This window comes from Thamnophis elegans, chromosome 1 (assembly GCF_009769535.1).
Source record: "Thamnophis elegans isolate rThaEle1 chromosome 1, rThaEle1.pri, whole genome shotgun sequence".
In the NCBI taxonomy this organism is placed as follows: Eukaryota; Metazoa; Chordata; class Lepidosauria; order Squamata; family Colubridae; genus Thamnophis; species Thamnophis elegans.
This window is the reverse complement of record NC_045541.1, coordinates 120,645,007-120,666,743: the sequence shown is the minus strand read 5'-3', so window position 1 is coordinate 120,666,743 and position 21,737 is coordinate 120,645,007. Positions and strand designations below refer to the sequence as shown.

The 21,737-nt window shown below is 36.5% G+C and overlaps 1 protein-coding gene and 1 long non-coding RNA gene across 4 annotated transcripts; one reads left to right on the top strand and one right to left on the bottom strand.

The window, feature by feature from the left end:
- Positions 1-1,555: 1,555 nt before the first annotated feature.
- LOC116522394 lies at positions 1,556-7,778 on the bottom strand. 2 transcript variants are annotated; one of them, XR_004256967.1, is made up of 4 exons: positions 7,690-7,778; positions 5,370-5,476; positions 4,634-4,749; positions 1,556-2,076 (listed from the first exon to the last, which is right to left on the bottom strand). It is a non-coding gene; the product is annotated as an uncharacterized LOC116522394 (long non-coding RNA). The 2 variants fall into 2 exon arrangements; XR_004256969.1 differs by having other exon boundaries at positions 4,649-4,749.
- On the top strand, positions 7,757-20,370 carry ARHGAP11A (Rho GTPase activating protein 11A). Of its 2 annotated transcripts, XM_032237261.1 has the most exons (12): positions 7,758-8,003; positions 9,824-9,891; positions 10,397-10,493; positions 10,729-10,982; positions 11,908-12,068; positions 12,150-12,296; positions 12,421-12,495; positions 13,422-13,589; positions 14,561-14,696; positions 15,501-15,606; positions 16,525-16,651; positions 17,817-20,370. In XM_032237261.1, the coding sequence occupies exons 1-12, from the start codon at positions 7,878-7,880 to the stop codon at positions 19,181-19,183; spliced, it is 2,832 nt and encodes a 943-aa protein (XP_032093152.1). In that variant the 5' UTR covers positions 7,758-7,877; the 3' UTR covers positions 19,184-20,370. The 2 variants fall into 2 exon arrangements, with proteins under 2 accessions (XP_032093161.1, XP_032093152.1); XM_032237270.1 differs by lacking the exon at positions 12,421-12,495 and having other exon boundaries at positions 7,757-8,003.
- The last annotated feature ends 1,367 nt before the right edge of the window (positions 20,371-21,737 follow it).

Here is a 21,737-nt window from a genome sequence, read left to right as displayed (position 1 = left end):
GGAGGGGTTGGTTTTGTTTTGTTTTGAAAGGAAATCTCAACCTGTTACAATCGTCCTTCCCAAATGAGCTGAGGAGGACAGCGGTGAAAAGTTTTCTCCAACATTTAGGGGAAAGTCGCGAGCAGCATTGCCCTCACAACTGAGGGGAAAAAACCCGCCCTCTTCCCCTTCCAGGTTTTCTTTAAAAGCAGGCAGCGCTCCTTGGCCGCAGGGCTTCACAGGGACCTTTCCCCCTCCCACTGCTTCGCTCGCTCGCTCGCTTTCCCCCCTTTGGCTAATTTGGGCTTCTCTTTCAAAGAAAGAAAGAAAGAGAGCCCGAACTCTGGAGGAAAGAAAAGGAGCCAGAGTGTGGAAGGGGTTTACAATCCCCCTCCCTTCCCATCTGGGAGCAGCCTGAAAAAACTGCTGGTATGCGGTTCCTAGGTCAGCGGCCCCAAGGAAAGGAGAGGCTGAGCCACGGGAACGAAAAGAAAAAGGGAGGGGGGAAAAACCCGCCCTCTTCCCCTTCCAGGTTTTCTTTAAAAGCAGGCAGCGCTCCTTGGCCGCAGGGCTTCACAGGGATCCTTTCCCCCTCCCACTGCTTCGCTCGCTCGCTTTCCCCCCTTTGGCTAATACAATCCCCCTCCCGTCCCATCTGGGAGCAGCCTGAAAAAACTGCTGGGAGGTATGCGGTTCCTAGGTCAGCGGCGCGTGGGATCAAACTAGGAAGAAACTGGAGGTGGGGGGGAGCAGTTCGAGAGACTATGGAGAATATGGACTTCAGAGGCGGACCAGAAAGAGGTCCGGACAAAGATCCAAGGCTGAATTCGGCAGTGTTTATGGATCAGGGTCAGCCCCACCAGCTGGCGACAGGAGAGCAGAGAGGAGCGGACGGAGCAGAAGCAGCCCCAGGGCTCCGCTGCCGCTCCCCGCATTTTCTGGACAGGGATCCCTTGGAGAGGGGATTCCTTCCTGCAAGACCCCGTCCACAAAATGCAGGGAGCGGCAGCGGAGCCCCGGGGCTGCTTCTGCTGCGTCCGCTGGACTGTGGGGCTTGGAAGGGGGCGGGAAGAGCGGCGGGGTGGCGGTGGCCGGCGGTGGCAGGCTGGTTCGCCTCCTCCTCCTCCAACAGGCAACAGCACTGCCGGATCCAGTTGTAGACTCGAGTATAAGCCGAGGCGGCTTTTTTCAGCCCAAAAAGTGGGCTGAAAAACTCGGCTTATACTCGAGTATATACGGTAACTTTTTCTTAAGCATCTCTTATCACTTTAGGGAAGCTTATTAATAAATATAGAAGAGTCTGCATAAAGAAAGAAAACTAACAAGAAATGGACTTTATACTTTCTGCATTCAGAAGATCCTCAAAGTAATATTTAGCTGAAGCTTAGGCTCATCTTACCCACAGGAGGGAGGTTTCAATCAAGGCTACAATCTCAGCATGGTTATCAGGCAAAGTTTTATTGATACATATTGATACATTTACATTACACATACTGTACTGTAAATTCAAACAAAGATTCCTTAAACAGAAACTGAAAGTACATGATCAAATATGTAGAACAGATACATTCCTGCACTATTTATGGGACACTCATTTAAACAAGGAAACCTGGTTTTGTTAAATATTTTTAAAATATGATAAAAAATCAGTTGACTGAAAATCTAAATTATAAAGATATACAATGTATTTTCAGGTTGACCTTCTGATAAGTGATACTGTAAATGTACTCTTATGGCCCATTATGCCTGAATGGTTATGAAGTTACCCAACCTTCCACTGTTAAAGCAGTTATTTCATTCTCATGCCAATTAGCTATATTAATAATTGCTCAAACTGTGAGGGAACTGATGACAACATTTCAGGTTTATTATAACATCATGCAAAAAACAAGTGACTCACAGAAAATGCTGCATGAAGGTAGTCTGAATTCAATTCAGTGATTTATTACAGGTTATTTCCATATTAATCCAATTTTCAAATGTTTTTCTTTTCCGATTCTCTATCTTTTCCATTTGTTAGCTGTATGTTTGTTGCAGGTGGTAGGAATTAGTTTAGGTTTACAAGCCTCTGACATGCCACAAATTCCAATTCTCACTCTAAAACAAAAAAACAAAAAAATCATTTTTTAATTTTTAAAAAAATGAGATTGAATTTACAGATAGTCCTTTTTTTAACATAATTGACAGAATTTTTTTTTTCAGGTATTCTGTTTTCCGATCAAAAATAAGAAACAGCCAAGAGCTGGCAACTAGTTGTCCCCCAACTAGAAGGGAGACAGTCTACCTGAAATGTGTTGGGATCACAGGTGTTGCACCAACAGAACCTTTTTAAAAGACCTGTAGCATTTGCCTTTCAGTGGTTCATGGTTTCTGAACAGGAAACAAATTTTAGATGTGGTGGTTTCTTCAGCTTGCCATACTAATACAGAGACCTGCTTTCACTCTGTCAAGTAGCAGCAAAACCACTATCCTTGAAGAGGACATGCAACTGCAACCATCACATGACGCCTTGTGCATCTTCAAAGCCTTGTTTAGCTGAGCTCTTGCAAAAAACACAACTGAAAGTGAAAAAAAATTAAAGCCAAACAAAACAGAGTAGTAGTTTAGTTAAAATTATGATTGGCAAAGAGGTTAGGAGTGTTTCTGCACTGGATGTTTTAAGGAACTATAATCAAATTGAAGACACGGGGGTTTTCATAATGGCTCAGTGACTGATCGTGAGATTCTTGAGAAATGTCAAGATCAGCTTAGAAGGATTAACAAGAAGAATTACATGTATGCATATGCAACTACAGAAAATCTTGTGAAATTTATAGATCAGATCCTGAAGTCCTGTTCAATACAGAGGGACATTTCTGAAAAATGATATGCAGGATTATGCTGTACATTTTACAAATTCACTTGCTTTAAATACTTGCTTTCTACAATAAGAATTTATTGTGAAAGTTGGCAGAATTAATCACTCTTAGAGGCTAATATATGAATTGTATGTTCTAAATTTTATTTTTATGACAGCTGAAGGGAACAGGGCAGGAACACACAAAATCAATGACACATTTTCAGGCAATTATTTCAGTTAGCTATAGTGTAGAGACATAACAGAAATATTTACTCTATTATCAGTCGGTCCATGACAGTATATATACAAATAATTCTTTGAACTCATAGTCTTAGAATAGCAGAGTTAGGGAGGCCACTGAGAATAAATATCTGTTCAATTTAGGAATGGAATTCAAATTAAATAATTCACAATGGGTAGCTGACCAGCCTCCATATGAACATATTTAGTAGATATGAAAATATTCAGTATAGCAAAGAGACACCTATCACAGCTTTGACTAAATGGTTCAACTAGTGAACTATTGTTAAAGTTTTGTTCTACCATTTGGTCAGAATCTGCTCTCCTATTGCTGTTATTTTGTGTCTTCTACTTTGAGATGATAATAAAAAGATATAACTATTGTATCCCACTCCTGCAGCATTTTTCAAACTTGGCAACAAGATGTGTGCACTTGAACTCCCAGAATTTCTTAGCTAGAATGTTGACTCTTGGCTACTACCTGCACAAGTTTTTGACAGGTTTTTTTGGCAAGACCTGCAGAACTGGTTTGGCATTGCCTCCTTCTTAGCACTGAGAATGACTGGCCAGCTGGCTTTGTACCTAACAGGAGACATAAAAAGGTTGGTTTCTAGGCTGATGCCTTAACCACTACACCAAACTGGCTCTCTAAAATTTCCTACCCATAAAAAAACAGAAAAAAACAATGGCACATCAGGCCCTAAGAGTTCAAAGACAAACTGTATGATAAACCCAACCCATTGAAAGTTGTATAGCTTTCATTTTGATGATGATGATGATAGTTATTACAGTTAGTCAGCAGATGTTTAGACTGCATTTGGCATTTTTATCTGCCTATCAAGTCCTTCATAAGGACCTAAGATAGACTGTTTTTTATGGTGTTAAAGGTATCACTGAGCCATGGTGGCGCAGTGGTTATTCAGTATTGCAGGCTAATTCTGCTGATTGCCAGTAGTTCAATCCAAATTGGCTCAAGGTTGACTCAGCCTAACATCCTTCTGAGGTTGGTAAAATGAAGACCGAGATTGTCAAATTGGGGGCAATATGATGAGTCTGTAAATTGCTTAGAGGGGGCTGTAAAGCACTATGAAGCAGTATACAAGTCTTAAGTGCTATTGCTATCACTGCACGATGCAAACAGTTCTAAATAAAGCTGAAGTGATGTTTTGGGATTGCACCCAAGGAGTCTATTAGTTTTTGTGTTATCTTTGCTTTCTTTTGACACAGTCATTTGATTTATATTTGCAGATCTGATTTTTTCCAGGTCTTTTTCTACTATTGTATTGTCTCCAGGTATTTTTTGATCTGTATTATTGACAATTGTTAAATTTGAGGTCCCATATGGTTTGTCTGTTTGAATTCTAAAGACCCAGAGCCCTTTATTGTCTTCATTTTCTATTACTTTGTCTATTTTGTGGTGCTGCTAGTCCTTACTTGCAAAGAAAATGTGGACATCATGTGTGCTTTGAGGAATATGAAAGCTATGGCAGACGTTCAATCACATTGGACAGTTCTCATCAGATGAATAATATCTCTCCCATAAAACACATAATGAGACGTTTACAGAAACCATACCAGATTGGTCATCACCTGGGTCAACAAGTATCATGTCAGGTTTTGGAGCTCTTGGACATGTGGTGACAAATAAGATACAGGACTCAGAATGGCTTGCTAGTAACCAGGGCCAGCAGCTGCAAGATTATGGGAATAAAAATTATTAATCTGTTACAACTATACGAAGATTGTAAACAAAAAAATGAAAGCAAGATAGTACCATAGTAATCTCAAAACATCTGCAACATCACTTGAACAGTGCTATAATCCTTCCTTTCTTTTTCTTCTTTCTTTCTTCCTTTCCTTTCTTACAATCTATCAAACAATAGCATTTGCCTATCTTTAGGAAGGTCTCAATAGCTGGATAAAAAAGCCAAATCCATTATAAACATCTAGTTAACTGTGTGACCAATCATAATATTAAGCCTCCAAAGAGAATCTGTTCATCTTATAAGATCTTGGAGAGAGCTTGCCAAAGGTCTCATTGCTAAAGAAATTCTATCTACAGAAACTATGTAATAGGGCCTTCGATATACTTTTTGTCTTGTCTTGTTTTTATTATTTGATTTTTTAGAAAATAAGACACGTATATAAATACAGTTTTTCAAACAACCTTAAAAGCTACATGGTCTATTGGATTCTTCACCAGACTTTCTGTAGGAATTAACTTATGAATACATTATTTTAAATCTTGTTTTTATATTAAAAGTCTGAAAGTTTTCATCAGGAAAATATCTTGAAATTTTAATACGTGTACCTGGCGACTGAAGTAGAACAATGGTGTAACATAATTTCTTAACAACGTAATTTGAGCATTCCTTTGTTCTTATCATAATACACAGCTCACTCATCTTTCCACATCAGCTGAAAGAAAAGAATTCAAACTTCTTGGCTCTTTGATGAAGAGGGATTTAAATTAAAACCACTTTGAACAGAGATTTCAGAATAGGTTGAGATCACCAACAGAGAACTTAATTCAAAACTGATACCACAATAACTGAATTAAATTAAATTAAATTAAAAGAAGGCAAAGAATCTTTAGCAATTATCTGATTATTTCAACATCTATAGGTTTGTAGAATTAAAATATATTCTTCCAAGAAACTTACAAGTACAAGTAATGCTTGACTTAAACCATTCATTTAATAACTGTTTGAAATTACAATAGCATTGAAAAAAGTGTCTTATGACTGGTTTTCACATTTACGACCATTACAGCATTTCCTGGTCACAAAATCAAAATTCAGGTGCTTGGCAACAGGCATGTATTTATGACACTTGCACTGTCCTAGGTCATGTGGTCACCATTTGTAACCTTCCCAATGACGTCTGACAAGGAAAGACACAGGGGAAGCCAGATTTGCTTAATGATCACACAATTCACTTAACAACTACAGTGATTCACTTAAGAACTATAGCAAAAAAGTTTGTAAAATAAAGCAACCATCTCACTTAGCAGCATAAATTTGGGGCTTAATTGTAACAAGACTACTTGTAACAATCTACACACATAAATATATATTAAAAAAATAAAATAAATTTATATTGTGAAATACAATGTAACATAATAACAACCAAGATTGTGTATATTGTATTGTTGGTGACAGAAGGAACTTCCAGTGTCTCACACAAGAGCTCCCCCTTCTGTTATATATCTCATTTTACAATATTGTAAACAGAAATGATCTAAAATGCTGTTACTGATGAAGCAATTTTAGATTATTGAAGAAATTTGAAATCAATCTTTCCTTCTTTTTCCACAGAAAGAAGGGGTTTTGGGTTTATTCAAAACTTTGCACTCATTCTAGTTTTATTTATTCTTTAAGGACAAGTTGTCTCAAGAAAGCTACTTGAACATACTAATATTTATTTATTGTATGGCTTGGCTGCCAAAAGTTGCTATTTCATTTTTTCACATAATTGTACTATTCAGGGTACACCACAAGCTGAACAGGTTTTACCACAATTTATTAAAAATCATAATACTTCTACGCTATTGGCATATGAAATAAAATGTCAAGTATTGAATCTCTTGGCCTTTGATTGTAAATTCCATTGAATTAGTGGAACTGCAAAATGATTAGCAGGATAATCAACATTTCGCTTTCCACGGCAAAAAACCCCAAACACCTTATTGAATTACCTTGAGCCTTGATAAAATACTAAATGAAGTCATTTGGTTTTCCTTCATAATAGTCCTAAGTCTTATCCCTCAAATGATACTCTATGATAAGCTTAGCATATTACACCTAACCAGCTTTCCCAGTCTGCACACCAAGCTTTTAGGTTTGTTGTGTTGTGTGACCACAGCCAACCATGGCTTAGCTAACAAACCATGGTCTTTTGTTCTGTTTCATTAGATGAAATAGCACAGGTCTTAAAAGTTTTTGTTATGTTGCTCATAAAACTCAGGCACCCAGTTGGAATGGAGTTGAATTAACAGAGACCTCCAAGGTCCCTCCCAACTCTGTTATTCTGTAACAGAGTTGGGAGGGACCTTGGAGGTCTTCTAGTCCAACCCCCTGCTTAGGCAGGAAATCCTACACCACTTCAAGACAAATGGTTATCCAATATCTTCTTAAAAACGTCCAGTGGTTGGAAAGAGCTCAGTCGTCGAATTTTAGAGAGAAACACCGAATAACTTTGCCAAGTAACACTCCCCCCCCCCCAATATATGAACCACAAGAGCTGCACCTCAGACAAAGCGAAACCAGCTTGAACCTGCTATTAAAACCTTTTTTTAACCATTGCTAAAGGGAGTCACGATGGGTTGCATCTGTCCATAGAGCCATCAGAAAGACTCGAATCGAAAGTCAAAACTTTCAAAAAGACAAATAGTCATTCTTCGGTTTAGTGTATCTACGTTTTATTTTTAAACGCGAGGACCTTTAGGTGCCTACAGCTATCGCCTGAACGTTTTGCTTATTTATTATTTCTCTTACACTTTCTAAATCGCCTAATCCCACAGACTCGGGGGAAAAACGCGAAAGGCTCCACGGATAACTACATCGTTACCAGCACCTCCCCAATCCTTCTCACGAAATGACGGGCTTTCGACGCGACCTGCCTTTATTTACCTCGGTGACCGTTGAGGGCGCCCAAGGGGTCCTGAGAGTTCGAAGACAGAAGCCACCCAATCAGATAGCAGGGCTGGGCAGGCGCTCTGTTTGAGTACGTGATTGACGGCCTGCGCCCAGAAGACGGGCGGCTTGAGGAGATGACGGCCGAGTGGTGAGGAGAACAGCGGCGGTTCAGAAGTGCGGCTATGGATGGTCCCGGAAAAAGGCTGGCCCAGCTGGCCGTGCAGCAGCAGCTCCGAGCCGCCTACGGGATCAAGTTGAAGAATCGCACCGGGAAGAGGAAAGCGTCCAGGTCGACGGTCGCGGGAGGGGTGAGTCGGAATGTACTGGGGGAGAGGGGGGCGTTCCGCCATCAGGCGCCCTTTTGGACTTTCGTGAAGGCGCTGGCGAAGCCGTGGGAGTTGCGATGACCCGAGGCGTCAGCGTCTGATGGAAGTTAGGCAGCTGCCCTTCTTGCAGCTGGTTTGGGCTTCCCTTCCGCTCGAAGGTGCTTCCTCAGTTGTTCCCGAGGACCCAGACAAAAGGACTTGAGAAGACGGGCTGTGTAAATACAGGAAGTCCTCAACTTACGACCACAATGGAGTCCAAAATGTATGTTGCTAAGGGAGAAATTTGTTAAGTGAATTTTGCCCCATTTGACGACTCTTCTTGCCCCATTTGTTAAGTGAATTACTGCAGTTACTAAATTAGTAACACCGTTGTTAAGTGAAACTGGCTTCCTCATTGAGTTTGCTTAACAGAAGGTAGCAAAAGGGGATCACATGATCCCTAAACTGCAAATGTCATAAATGTGAATCAGTTGTTATTCCGAATGTTATTCATGTGGCCAATGGTTATAAGTGTGAAAAATGATCATGTCACTTTTTTCAGTGCCATTGTAACTTCGAATGGTCACAAAGTCAACTGTTGTAAGTCAAGGACTACCTGTACAACTTTGGGTGGGAATACAGTAGCTATCTGCAAACAATAGTCATTTGCTATCATATATCTCTGTTAGCAAACAAGGTCTGCTATGGTGGCAAGGTAGACCTGAGGGCAGGACAAAAAGTAACGGGTGAAAGAATTTTAAAGAGAGATTCTGGAACTGAGGAGAAATTTCCTGACAGAACAATTAATCAGGACAGCTTAATTCCAGAAGTTGTGGGTGCTCCATCACTGGAGGTTTTCAAGAAGCGACTGGACAGCTATTTGTCAAAATGGAATAGGGTCTCCTTGAGGGTTGGACTAGAAGACCTTCAAGATTGACTTCCAATCCGATTCTGTGTTGTATGGATTAACCAATAAAAATAATGTGATTAATAAATGCTACTTTGATTTTGAAAATAGGAATATGGAAATGTCTATGGAGATTGTCCAGGTCATGATTGTCCCAAAGGTGCTTTTTCAAGAGGCAACCAGAAAGTCCAGTTGCCTCTTGAAAAAGCACCTTTGGAAATAAGGAAAAGTCTGTTGGTCTGTGTCATTACTATTTATAGAGCCATCAGACTCGAATCAAAAATCAAAGCTTTCAAAAATACAAATAGCCATTCTTCAGTTTAGTGTCTCTACATTTTTACTATCATTACTGATTATATTTCTGATCTGATACTGATATTTAGCTCTCGAAACAATTTGATCTATTTAGAACTTAAGATGCGGGGAGTAAAGTGGTTACTTATTCTTGCATGAATAAGCAAGTATATCTATGCTTAAAAAGAGCACAATCTGATTAGATAAATGCTATTTATAGTTTATTCTTCTGGTTAACATACCATTGGGTAACTTCAGCTGATGAAATAAGCTGTTATCCTAAACCTATATCACACAGATAGAATTCAAGAAGCTACTGCTACAATACAAATTATATAGAAGACTTTCATAGGAAGTTTTTAGATGGTTGTCTTTTTTCAGTTTTAGGTATTTTGTACATGTTAATAAAGTGAGTAATTAAATTATTAACTTTGGAATGATTGTCTAGCGACTAATATAGAATAAGGGACTTGTAAACTACAACTTTTTTTTTGTTTGCTAATATATCTACATTTAAAAAAGAGATAAATGGATTTATACCAAAAGCCTTTTTAGATTTTAGTTCATTTTGTTAGTGAAGCATATTTTTCTACATTATTAAATGATATGTTTTATTTTTCAGGGGAAAGTATTTGGAATATTTCTTCAAGAATTACCTCAAGTTGTATGTGAATATGGAAATATACCTTGGTAAGTTACAATTTGACTATAACTAGAGTCTTCACAAATATGGCAAATTTATGTTACATCATATATAAATTAGGTTTAAGTTTTGGTAAAAATATAACAGTCAATAATCAGCTCTGTAATGCAATAAGCAGAAGACATAAGGACTCTTTGTTTTAATGAGGTGACAATTTATTTGTTTCTAGCATTACAGTGCAATAATAGAAAGGGTGAGAAAGAACAGTAGATATTCAGGGTAAAAGTAACCATATATTTTTATTTTTGCAAAGCTGCTAGTGGCAGAATAAAGGAAACTGCCCTTCATCCAGAATTAAACTGTAAATATTTTATATATCTCATCCTATTAACTATAATATTTACCAATCTGAATATAGTCAAATTAAGACCAAGACTGCAAAAGCTAAATTCAAGTGTTCTCTCTCTCTCTCTCCCTCCCTCCCTCCCTCTTCCTCCCCCTTCCTCCCCTCTCTCTTTCTCTCTCTGTCCCCCTTCCCCCCTGTCTCATCAGCTTTTTAGTTGAGGCTTGTCAATACTTGGAAGAACATATTCAAATAGAGGGACTGTTCAGAAAATCTGGATCAGTTGTTCGCTTAAAAACTTTAAAGGTACAGCACTTCCCTATTCTGTTTTATTTTTAACAATGTTGATGTGTTGACACTGATGTGCTTAATATTGCTGCATCCTCTTTCCACAAATTTATACCAAAACCAAAATATGTTGTCTATGTGTAGGTACCTTGAATTACTCAGTAGATTTGAGCTTAATTCCAGATCTCCGTTGCCATTTATCAAAGTATGCTGTTTTCTACATTGCTAATCTTTATTTTCTTACCATTCTTAGAATAAAGTGGATAAAGGTGAAAATTGCCTATCCAGTGCACTACCATGTGATGTTGCAGGACTTCTGAAGCAGTTCTTCAGAGAATTGCCTGAGCCAATCCTTCCATATAACCTGCAAGAAGCTCTTATTAAGGCCCAGAAGTTAGAAAGCGAGGAGCGGAATTCTGCTACACTGCTCATCTCCTGCCTTGTAAATGAGGGAATAATTGAAACTCTCAGATATTTCTTCCAGTTTCTCAAAAAAGTGTCTCTGAGGTAATCTGCAGATTTCATGTATATTTTGGGTTTGATATGCCCTCTGTTATATACCTGCAATGGAACTGTAGAAGATATGAGGACCAGGTGGAGGTTTAGAGTATTTTCTGCTTTTGAATTGGAATATTTTTGATGCCTTAAACTAATCTAGTTGTATTACGTATATATGTATTTTAACATTTATTTTTAGTAAGCAATTTTGTTCAAAATACATCATATTCATAAGATATCACAGTTTAACTATTTCTAGGCAATTCATAGATTAGGCCTCCTCCGAATTCCATCAGCTGGTCAATGTCGACTGGCAACTACCCGGAGGAGAGCCTTCTCGGTGGCTGCTCCGACCCTATGGAACGAACTCCCCGTGGAGTACCCTCACCACCCTCCAGACCTTCCGCATAGCCCTTAAAACCTGGCTGTCCCGACAAGCCTGGGGCTAAAGACTTCAACCCCACCCGAATAGTATGACTGTTGCGTTTTTTAACGATGTATTGTCTTCATGTGTGTACTTTGTCTTTTACTTCCCTCCCCCTGGATTGTGAGCCGCCCTGAGTCCCCTCAGGGAAAAGGGCGGCATATAAATAAAGTAAAGTCCAAAATCCAAAAAGAAACATTAGGAAGAAAATTTCTTTTTCTTTTGGAGCATGTAGTTAGAAAGAAATCATAAATGACTCAGTCATGCTCTGATTATAATAATATTTCATTCTAAGATTTCTCGTTGAAACAATTTAAACTTTGAGATTTGCACCAGGGTGTATGTAGCTCCCCCAAGAGTTGCATACCCTATCTGGGGAGATCTTATTTTCAGAGAAACAGGGTAGTTTGTAATTAAGAACTCTTCAATATCAATGCTAATTTAGCATTTTGAACAATGAATATTAAACAAACATGAAATCTAAAACACTTCTATTTTTTTATCGCATAGATCTGCTGAGAACAAGATGGATAGTTGTAATCTAGCACTAGTTTTTGCTCCAAATCTCTTGCAATCAAGTGAAATTGAAAAAATATCTGTACACACAGAGAAGAAAGTCCGCTTGCAGGCTGGAGTTGTGCAGACATTGATTGATCATGCAGAAAAAATAGGTAAAGTGATGATGATCAGTATTATAACATTAGAAGATCGTTTAGTCCTTTTTTAAAAAAAATAATTATATCTTTTTTCAGGACAAATACCAAAGTTTATCCTGGAAAAAATACCATCCATACTTAGCACTGATTATTCTGCCTCTACACCTGTGCTCCATGATGATCAAGAAAGCGAAATTGAAACTCCTTCCGAACACTTGAGAAGGAGACGGCAGAGCATAGGAGGTAATAAGTAAATTGCTTCTGCAATTTTTTTTAAACTCAAGTTTTAAAGATGCAAATGTTTATCAAGGGCTAAATAGGAAAAGATATTAAACATTAAAATAGCTTGATGTATCTTCAATTTCAGATATTGTTAGTGGAGCTCTGAATAAACTTAAATCTAACAGAACACCCTCCACTACTCCTCAGAGAGACCAATGTGGTAGGTATCGTGCATTTGCATGAAGCCCTTCATGTCAGTAAGGCTTGAACATGTTAATATTACAGTACTGGAATAGTATATGGTAGATTACAGTGTAAGCAAGTCAGTAATACTTCTTTTTATCCTTACATATACTATTCCATTGAGCTGAGTTTTACACTTAAGACATGACCTGCTTATTTTGCTGCATTTTAAAGCTTAGTGCCATTTTGTACTTTGCCACCATAACAACTAAAAGGATATTTCAGCTGTTATTTCAGTTTGCATACATGCTCCAAAAGCATTTTACTTATATTGCTAACAAGAAATCCTTCTTTTGTCTTACATTGCATGGCTTTGTTCTAATATGTGGTGGTGGTGGGAATAAACATGGTAATTGTTGCAAACGGTATGGAAAGAAACAAAAATATTTTTTTTGACCATGCAGTGCTCAATCTTATGTATGTGATGTAGTGGTTAATGTGTTGGACTAGGACTAGGGAGATTCAGGTTCAAGTCACTTTTATCCATGGAAACTCATTCAAATGACATGACTCAGTCAATCTCGCTCAGTCCAACATATCACACAGGGTTGCTGTTGTGCAATTAAATGGAGATGTTCATGTAGGCCAACTTGAGCTCTTGGAAAAAGGGAATATAAACATGTAATTAAATAAACATTACAAAACATGGTAATAATATGTGCAAGGGGCTCCAGTTTTTCACAAGTTCCTTTTTTTTTTTAGGGTGAGGACAAAATCCCCCCCCCCCTCCAAAAAAAATTTTTTTTTTCAGTTTCTCCTTTTCATTGCTCTTCACATTGCTAATTGTAGGATGAAACAAATAATTTCTATTTGCAATTGTGGTGCACATACAATTAATAATCTGTATTTTGTATGTTTTGCCATATTAAATATTTGACTGCACAAATATTTTTTTCTTTATAGTCTTTTCATCAATGACTCCAGTGATGGTTACTCCAAATTTTAAGCGTAAATATCCTGCTGATTCCTGTCAACGCTTATCTAGCAAGAAAAGGCGATCTGTTGGACATAGCATGGGTCCTGAAATGCTACCAAATACCCTTTTTAACATTAGCTTAACACCTGGATCAGGTAGAGTAAAAATATTCAACAATGTTCTCTGGGTGTTCAAATTCCTATCTTTGCACTCTTCCTTATTACAGACAACAATTCAGAAATATTGTGTACAAACAATACTACCATGACATTTTCTTTATTTCTTGCATTGCTTAATAGCATTTACATAGCTCTGAAAGTATTTCACATGCCGTAAGAGTAATTTAACAACTAAATGACAGTTTGATGTAATATAACTGAGTAGACATTCACTAAACTACCTACAGCTAAAAATTCTGGGAAAGATTTCATTGTTAGAAAAGAAAAAAAATTCAAGTAATTTTGAAAGTCTTGAATTTTTTAAGACTAATTTGAATTCTTAATATGCTATTTCTGGCACAAATTCCTAAATGTGTTTGAAGAAGTCATCAATAATTGAATTGACCATGAAGATAATCATAGATGACATATTCCATAATATACTACAACCTTTCGGGACTGTTGGTGGGGTATAAATAAACAAATATAGTACTACCCCGGTGGTACAAAGAGAAAGGGGCTTAAATAGAACAGCTACAAGCGTTCTGAGCCATTGCCCAACTTTCTTTGCCACAGGAATGAATTGTAAGAATTTTTCAGGATTCTTTTTCTCTGCAATCCCCAGCCACATCCTGTCCATTTTTTAAACATGGTCTTTCTTTTATTCACACCATATTTGGTCCAGTTCTGTTTTTTTGTTGGAGGTAGACATTCTTTTCTTACATTCGGATAAGTTGGAAATAATAAAAATGAAAACTATTAATGTTTTACTAAAATCTGTGGAGTGGTTGTTTTTAAAATATTGTTTAAAGAATAGATTCCTGGGCCAGATAATTTTTTTGTTTGACTAAGCAGATTATGAAAGAACATGATTGTAGTTTATTTCCCTAAGACATTTTTATGCATAAAAATTCTATTCATAAGAAGAAAGATTTTAAAATAAGCTGTTATTTTTGTACATCCTATAGCTCCATTTGTAGGTAGCCCTTTTGCGTCTCTGGATACATCTCAAGCTTCATTATCTACCTCAGCTACTTGTGAGAAGTCTCTCTCTAATATAAGAAGTCGAAGGAGCAAAAGGATTGCCAATAAAAAAGTACAAAGGTACGTTTGTTAAAATAGGCACTTCTGGCAAAGAAGGTATAATAATATACTTCTTGTTATATTTAAATGTGTTAATATTTTATAATCTGAACAGTATTAAATACAATGACCGAGTCAAATCTTATGGCCTTTGGTTTTTTGAAAGCTGCTTGATCCATGTTATTTTACTGTAGTAAAATATTTCTCTTTGAATATACATACCTTTTATCCTTTATTATTTTGATAACATTTCATTATTAATTATTATGAATAATGAATAGATAAAATAAAGATATTTAGAAATATTTAGCTCTCCTCAGTTTTAGTATTTGTTTCAGTTACATGAAATATCTAGGAATTAATTGAAAGTTCATTATTTATCATATAAACAAATAATATCAGTTCTGTAGTTGACACTAATGTTCTATTATATACTCAGGAATGGACCTCCCACAATCTACTCTCAGTAGATTTTTTTTTCATTTTGGTTACTATTTTCTTCTTTTATAACTAGATTATTCTTAAATATTTACTTTCCTTTTAAATTAGCTGATTTTAGAATATCAGTTTTATTTATTTTTATCCTACCTACAGACAGGTAGTCCTTCCTCCTATTTTCCCCACAGCAACAATCCTATAATGTGCATTGGATGGAGAAAGAAAAGGTAACTAGCCTAAAACTATCTAGCCAGCTTTCATGCCTAAAGTGGGATTAAAACTCATAATATCTTTGTTTCTAGGCCAGTACTTTAACCACTATACCATACTGGTTCTCATCAGTAGTTTAGAACAGCATTCAGTAAACTTATCTCTCTTTCCTTTCAGAGTTGAATCTGGAAAAACAGGTTGTTTTTCTCCTAAAATCAGCCGGAAAGAAGTGGTACGCAGATCATTACGATTAAAGTTCATTCTTGGAAGAAGCAACAGACAGGTATCATATAGCTATATATAAAACCATGCTTCACTCTTTAATGGAAATAGTAGCTTCTATAAACTCCATGCAACTAATATTCACAGATACATACACACAAAACAATTCATTACAGCTGGTTATGATTGGAAGTTGAAGAGGAAAATAGAGCAGTTTGATTTCTCTGAAGCCCACTTTCGTAATTTTAGGCTAGTAACAGTCTTTTGCAGAATATTCTTGTTGTCTATGGAGATTCAATCATCCAGGTCATGGTTGTCCCAAATGTGCTTTTTTTCAAGAGGCAACTGGACTTTTTGTTTTTTTCTTTGAAGACGTTTCACTTTGAAGAAGCTTCTTGGATGAGAAGTGAAACATCTTCAGAGAAAAAACAGAAAGTCCAGTTGCCTCTTGAAAAAAAGTACAGATGGGACAATATTCTTATTGGTTTATTATTTGTAATAAAGATTGAAGGGTAATTCAATCTGTTGTGTGATACAGGATGTGTGGTAAATAGTCTAAAAATCTGAAGGGTTGCTTACTGACATTATCTCCATGAAAATGTTTGCTATTTTTTTTATTTAAACTTACCTGTTCTTAATTGTTAGCATTTACCATTTACCAATTTAGTCTTGCTTTTAATCCTCTTCCTTGTTATCCTCTTATTAATGGCCATTGCCTGCTAGTCCATTCTCTTTTAAGATGTTTGCTGTTTTTCTGATTTAAACTTACCTGTTCTTAATTGTTAGCATTTACCAATTTAGTCTTGCTTTTAATCCTCTTCCCTTGTCCTCTTTTTATTAATGGCCACTGCCTATTAGTCCATTCTCTCTTATGGTGTGTTTCCTGTTAGAAATCCCAGGTGCTCTCTGTTTATGAGAATGTAGAAGAATACAAGAAGCATCTGATTAAAATTGTATCAAACTGTTTTTTTATTTTAAGAATACTGCAGTGGAGCATGAAGATAACCACAGAGCTGAAAACATTGGTCACCGACTTGCTGGTCATCAAGATAAAGAAAATGGAGTCGAAACTATGAAAACGGCAACATTGTTAAGCCCATGTGTTGGTAAGTCTATAATTAAAGGGTAAATACAATGTAACCTTAATATAGCAAACCTTTTTCAGTAGCAATAGTATTGTGTTGCACTACATTATGGAGTGAGGGTTTAGGGTGAAATGTTATTTAAATGTTTATTGCATTTTACATTCTATTTCTATTGCAACCAAGTACTTTCCAGATTCTTGGGACTTCAGCAACATAACTGATGCAGGGTGTTTTAGGGCTGTAGCTAATTATACTATTAATTCTTGATCTAAACTACATTGTTTTATAAACTCTATTTGATTGAAAATTAGGTTAAAAATCCACATAATAAAAGACCATGTTGACCTTTAAGGTTAATCATCCCTGCTACATGTCAACATTCCAACAATTATAGATTGGGCAGTATCTCACAGAATTAACATACATTTCTACACTATGATGACCACTATACTTCTTTTTCTCTTTGCTGCCAGTTTTCTGCAGTGTTTGACTATTTTGTGGGCTCTTTGAATTTAAGAAAGTCAGTCACTGTTAGAACTGAGAGGTCAGTTTAAGTCCAGATGTATCTGGTTTCTCAAAAATCTGTACTATTGTGTCCTGTGTTTCCATACTGGCAGCAGTAGCATGTTATTGGTTACTGTCCCTTTTCCAAATGAGACTAATGCATTTTCCAAATAGACTAATACAATTGGACATATGTACAGATTTGCACTTCAGAATACAAGTGATTGCTTTTGATCATGTATTGAGATATAAAGTAACCAGAAATTATTTTCCTAATGTGTTCCTATTTGACACTTCAGTTTTAAATATACATTCTAAATATATAGAATGATTCTGTGGAGATTGTTTCATTTTACAAACATTAAGATTTTTGTTCCTTCCTACATAATTCATATATGGCACTAAAATTAACATGGGAGAAGTACAATGTGTACCCAAGTTAAGAAAAGACCAGAATGGCATGACTATTGCATTTATATGCTCTTTTAAGGCTAGTCCACTAATGGCTTTTTTATTCTTAGTAACCCTATTGGACCAGTGAAGTTATAACAATGATATTACATGGTACTATAGTATAAAAGCAGAGTTTTGATATTTGTTAAATGGAATTATAGTATTAATGTTCATTTGATGTGTACAATTTTGATTTTGCTGATTTTTTTTAAAGTGTCTATTTTTTAAGGTTTGAAAAACTTCAGCAAGTCAGAAGAAAATTTACAAACACCAAGCCATCATACTTCAGCAAACTATCGAATGTCTTGGATTGGTCCTGCAACCACAGACTCTCAGGACACCAGAATTTCATTAATGGGATGTCCTGAAACAGAAATCTCTTCTTCTGAAACTGCTCCTGCCAATAGAAAGCCATTAGTTATTCCCACTGAGCCCATGTTCTCAAGTAGTGAATGTGATAGCAGTAAACAAAAAATATCTTTTTGTGAGGATGAAAATAATTTAACTGAACACATGCTAATGAGAATTAAGAAAGCATTTTCTGAATCTGGAAGCAACCTTCATGATTTATATGAAACGGAGCCTTCAACATCAAATTTACTAAAATTAAAGAACAATTCCTTCAAAAAAACAGATAAGAAAGTAGATGTTAAGGAGAAACCTCAGGTTGCAAAATCAGTCACAAAATCGAATACCATTGATCAGGTCAATGCTATTAATGGACTCTTCCAAAATAATAAGAGTGATCATTCAATCCATATTTTAAATCAAAGTGATGGATTGGAAGAAGTAGACCAGTTGATTACATCTCATGTTATTCAAATAAATAATGTAAATAATGTGCAGAAGAAGATGGTGGAATCAAATAAGCCATTTATCTGTCCAAAAAAGGAATCTAAATACTGTAATACAAAGAAAGAGACCTCTTTCTCAGAAGGTGGAGATAAAAATGACCAACTGTTTCTTCAAACGGAATCCTATGACAAATCTAAATCTTCCCCTTCAGCAAAAGTGGCTGAGCATATACATTGGTTCAACAAACTTTCATTAAACGAACCACATTCTGCAACCAGAAGTAAGCCAGTGCTTAAATTTCAACGTACCCCAGTCCGTCAATCTGTAAGGAGAATAAATTCCCTCTTGGAAACTCATAAACAGTCAGTCACTTGTAAACAAGCTGGTAATGGTTGCACTTCTCTTGCTAAATCAGTGAGCTATGAAACTGCATTGTCTTCCTGTGCAGTAACTACAGACCATTCACTGACAAATTCATTACCTTCTAAACAGACATGCAAAGAAAACCATGATCAATTGGCTCTCTTTCCTAAATCCTATCCTCATTTGATATATTCATCAGAGCAAACCGTCAAAGAAACATTTAATAATAATTCCAAATCTGTCCTTGAGGACTTAACTAACCATGAAGCACCAAAAACTGTTGTTAAAACAAGCACAAGCTTAAATGCTTCAGTGGGTACACCTGATAAATATGTTCTCAGGAAAATGGCAGGAACAAAGACTCGGTATAGAGGATCACCAAAAAACCCAATCCCCACAGCAAAACTACTTCCTATTGTCAAGCCTGTTGATTTATAATGGTTAATCCCAGCCATATTTATGTACGCTTATATCTAAGCTTGTAAATATAGAACTGAAAGTGTTGGATCCAGAATCGGTTCCTCATGGAAGAAGACTTTATTCACAGATCTCACTGGTGAAAGCTGTTGGTGTCATTTTCCCTCCCCCTGAAGTCACTTATGCTTCCCCAGATCTGCACAGGAGTGAGGAATTCTTCAGAACAGTAAAACAAATGCTGCTGTGTTGTGCGGTGGGGTGGAGGTGAAGGGGGAGAACATTCTGAGTGGAACTCCACTCAGACAATATTCCTGCTGGCAAAACAGCTAAATCCAACATTTATTTTTCTTTAAATTGTCTTAAGTGTGTCTCTTCCTTGAATTTATTTGGGACTGAAACTTGAAGTTCTGTTGAGTGAATGAAGCTTGAATAGGTTCTGCTGAGTAGCATTTATTTCAAGAGCCCTAATTTTGGTACTTGTTTTTATGTTTTACCAAATGTTATGGATGAGAACCTGGAAGGGCTGTTAACTGTAACTTAACTCACAGATAAACAGTTAAAGGATTGGTTTCTAGAAAACAAAAAGATTAATACTACATTTACAAAATACTTAATTTGGGGATTAAGTTTCACAAATGTGCCATGCTTTTTGTAATATTTGGTTATCCAAAAGGCTTGTATTTGTAAAATTTATTTCTGGGATTGGTAATTTAGTTCCTCTGACAACAGCACATGTACTTTATCCATTCTTTGGACAGGTACACTTTTTGTAGACTCAATGAATGGTGTCTCAGTAAAATGTTAGGTAAATGTATCAAATTGGAGTAGAGATTTATTGAGAATTCTAGCACAGCAAATGGAAGAATGTTCCACAGCTGCTAAATGGATGTTATTTTATGTTCTATACTTTGGAGGAAGGGGGCTACAAGGTAGTGAAAGAACTTGCTAGTTCTTTTTTATGACTGTACTATAATATAGGATATTGTATAATTCATAAAAAGCTATGTGGTTGAGATACATTGTATAAAGCCATATTGTTTAGATGCCCAGCATTTTGATCAAGTTGCCCTTTTGAAATGATTCATAATTGTTGTCTACTATATATAAATTATTTAAATTTGAAATAGAGTTTTAGTATAGTTTAGGGAGAAGAATGCTAAAAACTCTTACCTCTGAAATAAAAAAGCTTAATTTTTTTCTATATTGTATATGTTGTATTTAGATTTTTTTTACACATCTATATATATATACTGCCTTCATGAAAAGCTGTTTACATCCAATTAATATCTATGGAGAGTCTCAGTCATCCAGGTCATGGTTGTTCCAAAGGTGCTTTTTCAAGAGGCAACTGGACTGTCTTGCTTTTCTTTGAAGATGTTTTGCTTCTCATCCAAGAGAGTGGAGGAGCATTTCAGCAGTTTCAAGAAGGCTCCACACCTATTTGTACTACTCAGATGACCCGAGATACAGATATACCTCCAAAATGGCCTCAACAACTCTCTAAAATAATGCAAATAACCACTGTATGCAAGAAATATAAATCCTTCCATTCCCCACCATCCAGTCAGAGCTGAAGAAGCTTCTTGGATGAGAAGTGAAATGTCTTCAAAGAAAAACCAAGAAAGTCCAGTTGCCTCTTGAAAAACACCTTTGGGACAATTCTGACCTGGATGACTGAGAATCTCCATAGACATGGTTTTTCACACTGATAAAGTAATCATTAACAAAACACAAGAGTTCTGTTTCATGCACCATTGTAACCCACCCTTTCTTTATCCTGTGCATTGTTGAATAAACCTACAAATTGTTGAATTCATGCAACATACTAAGCCAAAAGCAAGTCACACTTAGTTGATGTCTTAGTTGATGAACAAATCATGTGGTAGGGATTTAAAAGCTTTAACCCTATTCAGGAAATACATTTGGCTCTCTTGAAGCTCTGTACTTAACTTTGGAAAACACATTAGTTATAATGAACAAACACTGGCTGGAAGGTATGAAATCCTTTATTTTGAACTGAAATACAATATATTGATACTAAGTCAGATACTGAATGCAAACGATACTGAGGGTCTTATTATAATAAGGGTCTTATTTTTTGACCCCCAAATAAGTACTTGGCCTTATTTTTGGGGATGTCTTATTTTTGAGGTGCAGGAGGTGGCAAACGTGGTTACCTCATGGCTGCTACTGTGTAACAATATTTTCAGGGAGGGCTTATTTTAGTGCATGAGCTCAAAAACCCAATTGGACTTATCTGGGGATGTCTTATTTTCGGGGAAATGGTACTTTTTCTTTTATATCTGAAAAAGGATATACATTATTTAATCCTACAGCATTCTAAGGAGAATGAATATTTGTATCATTTTCAGCATAGTTAGATACAGAGGAGTCTAACCTTAATAGCATCAAAGAGCTTCATATTTTTGAATCCTATGTGGCTATTAGTTATAGCTAGCCACTGTGGCTAATGCTGGAAACTAAAAACCACACTTCTGAAAGGCACCAAGATTGTGGAATGCTACAGTACAGTACAGAACTGCAGCTATAATAATGAGTGGGATTGAAGGGATCC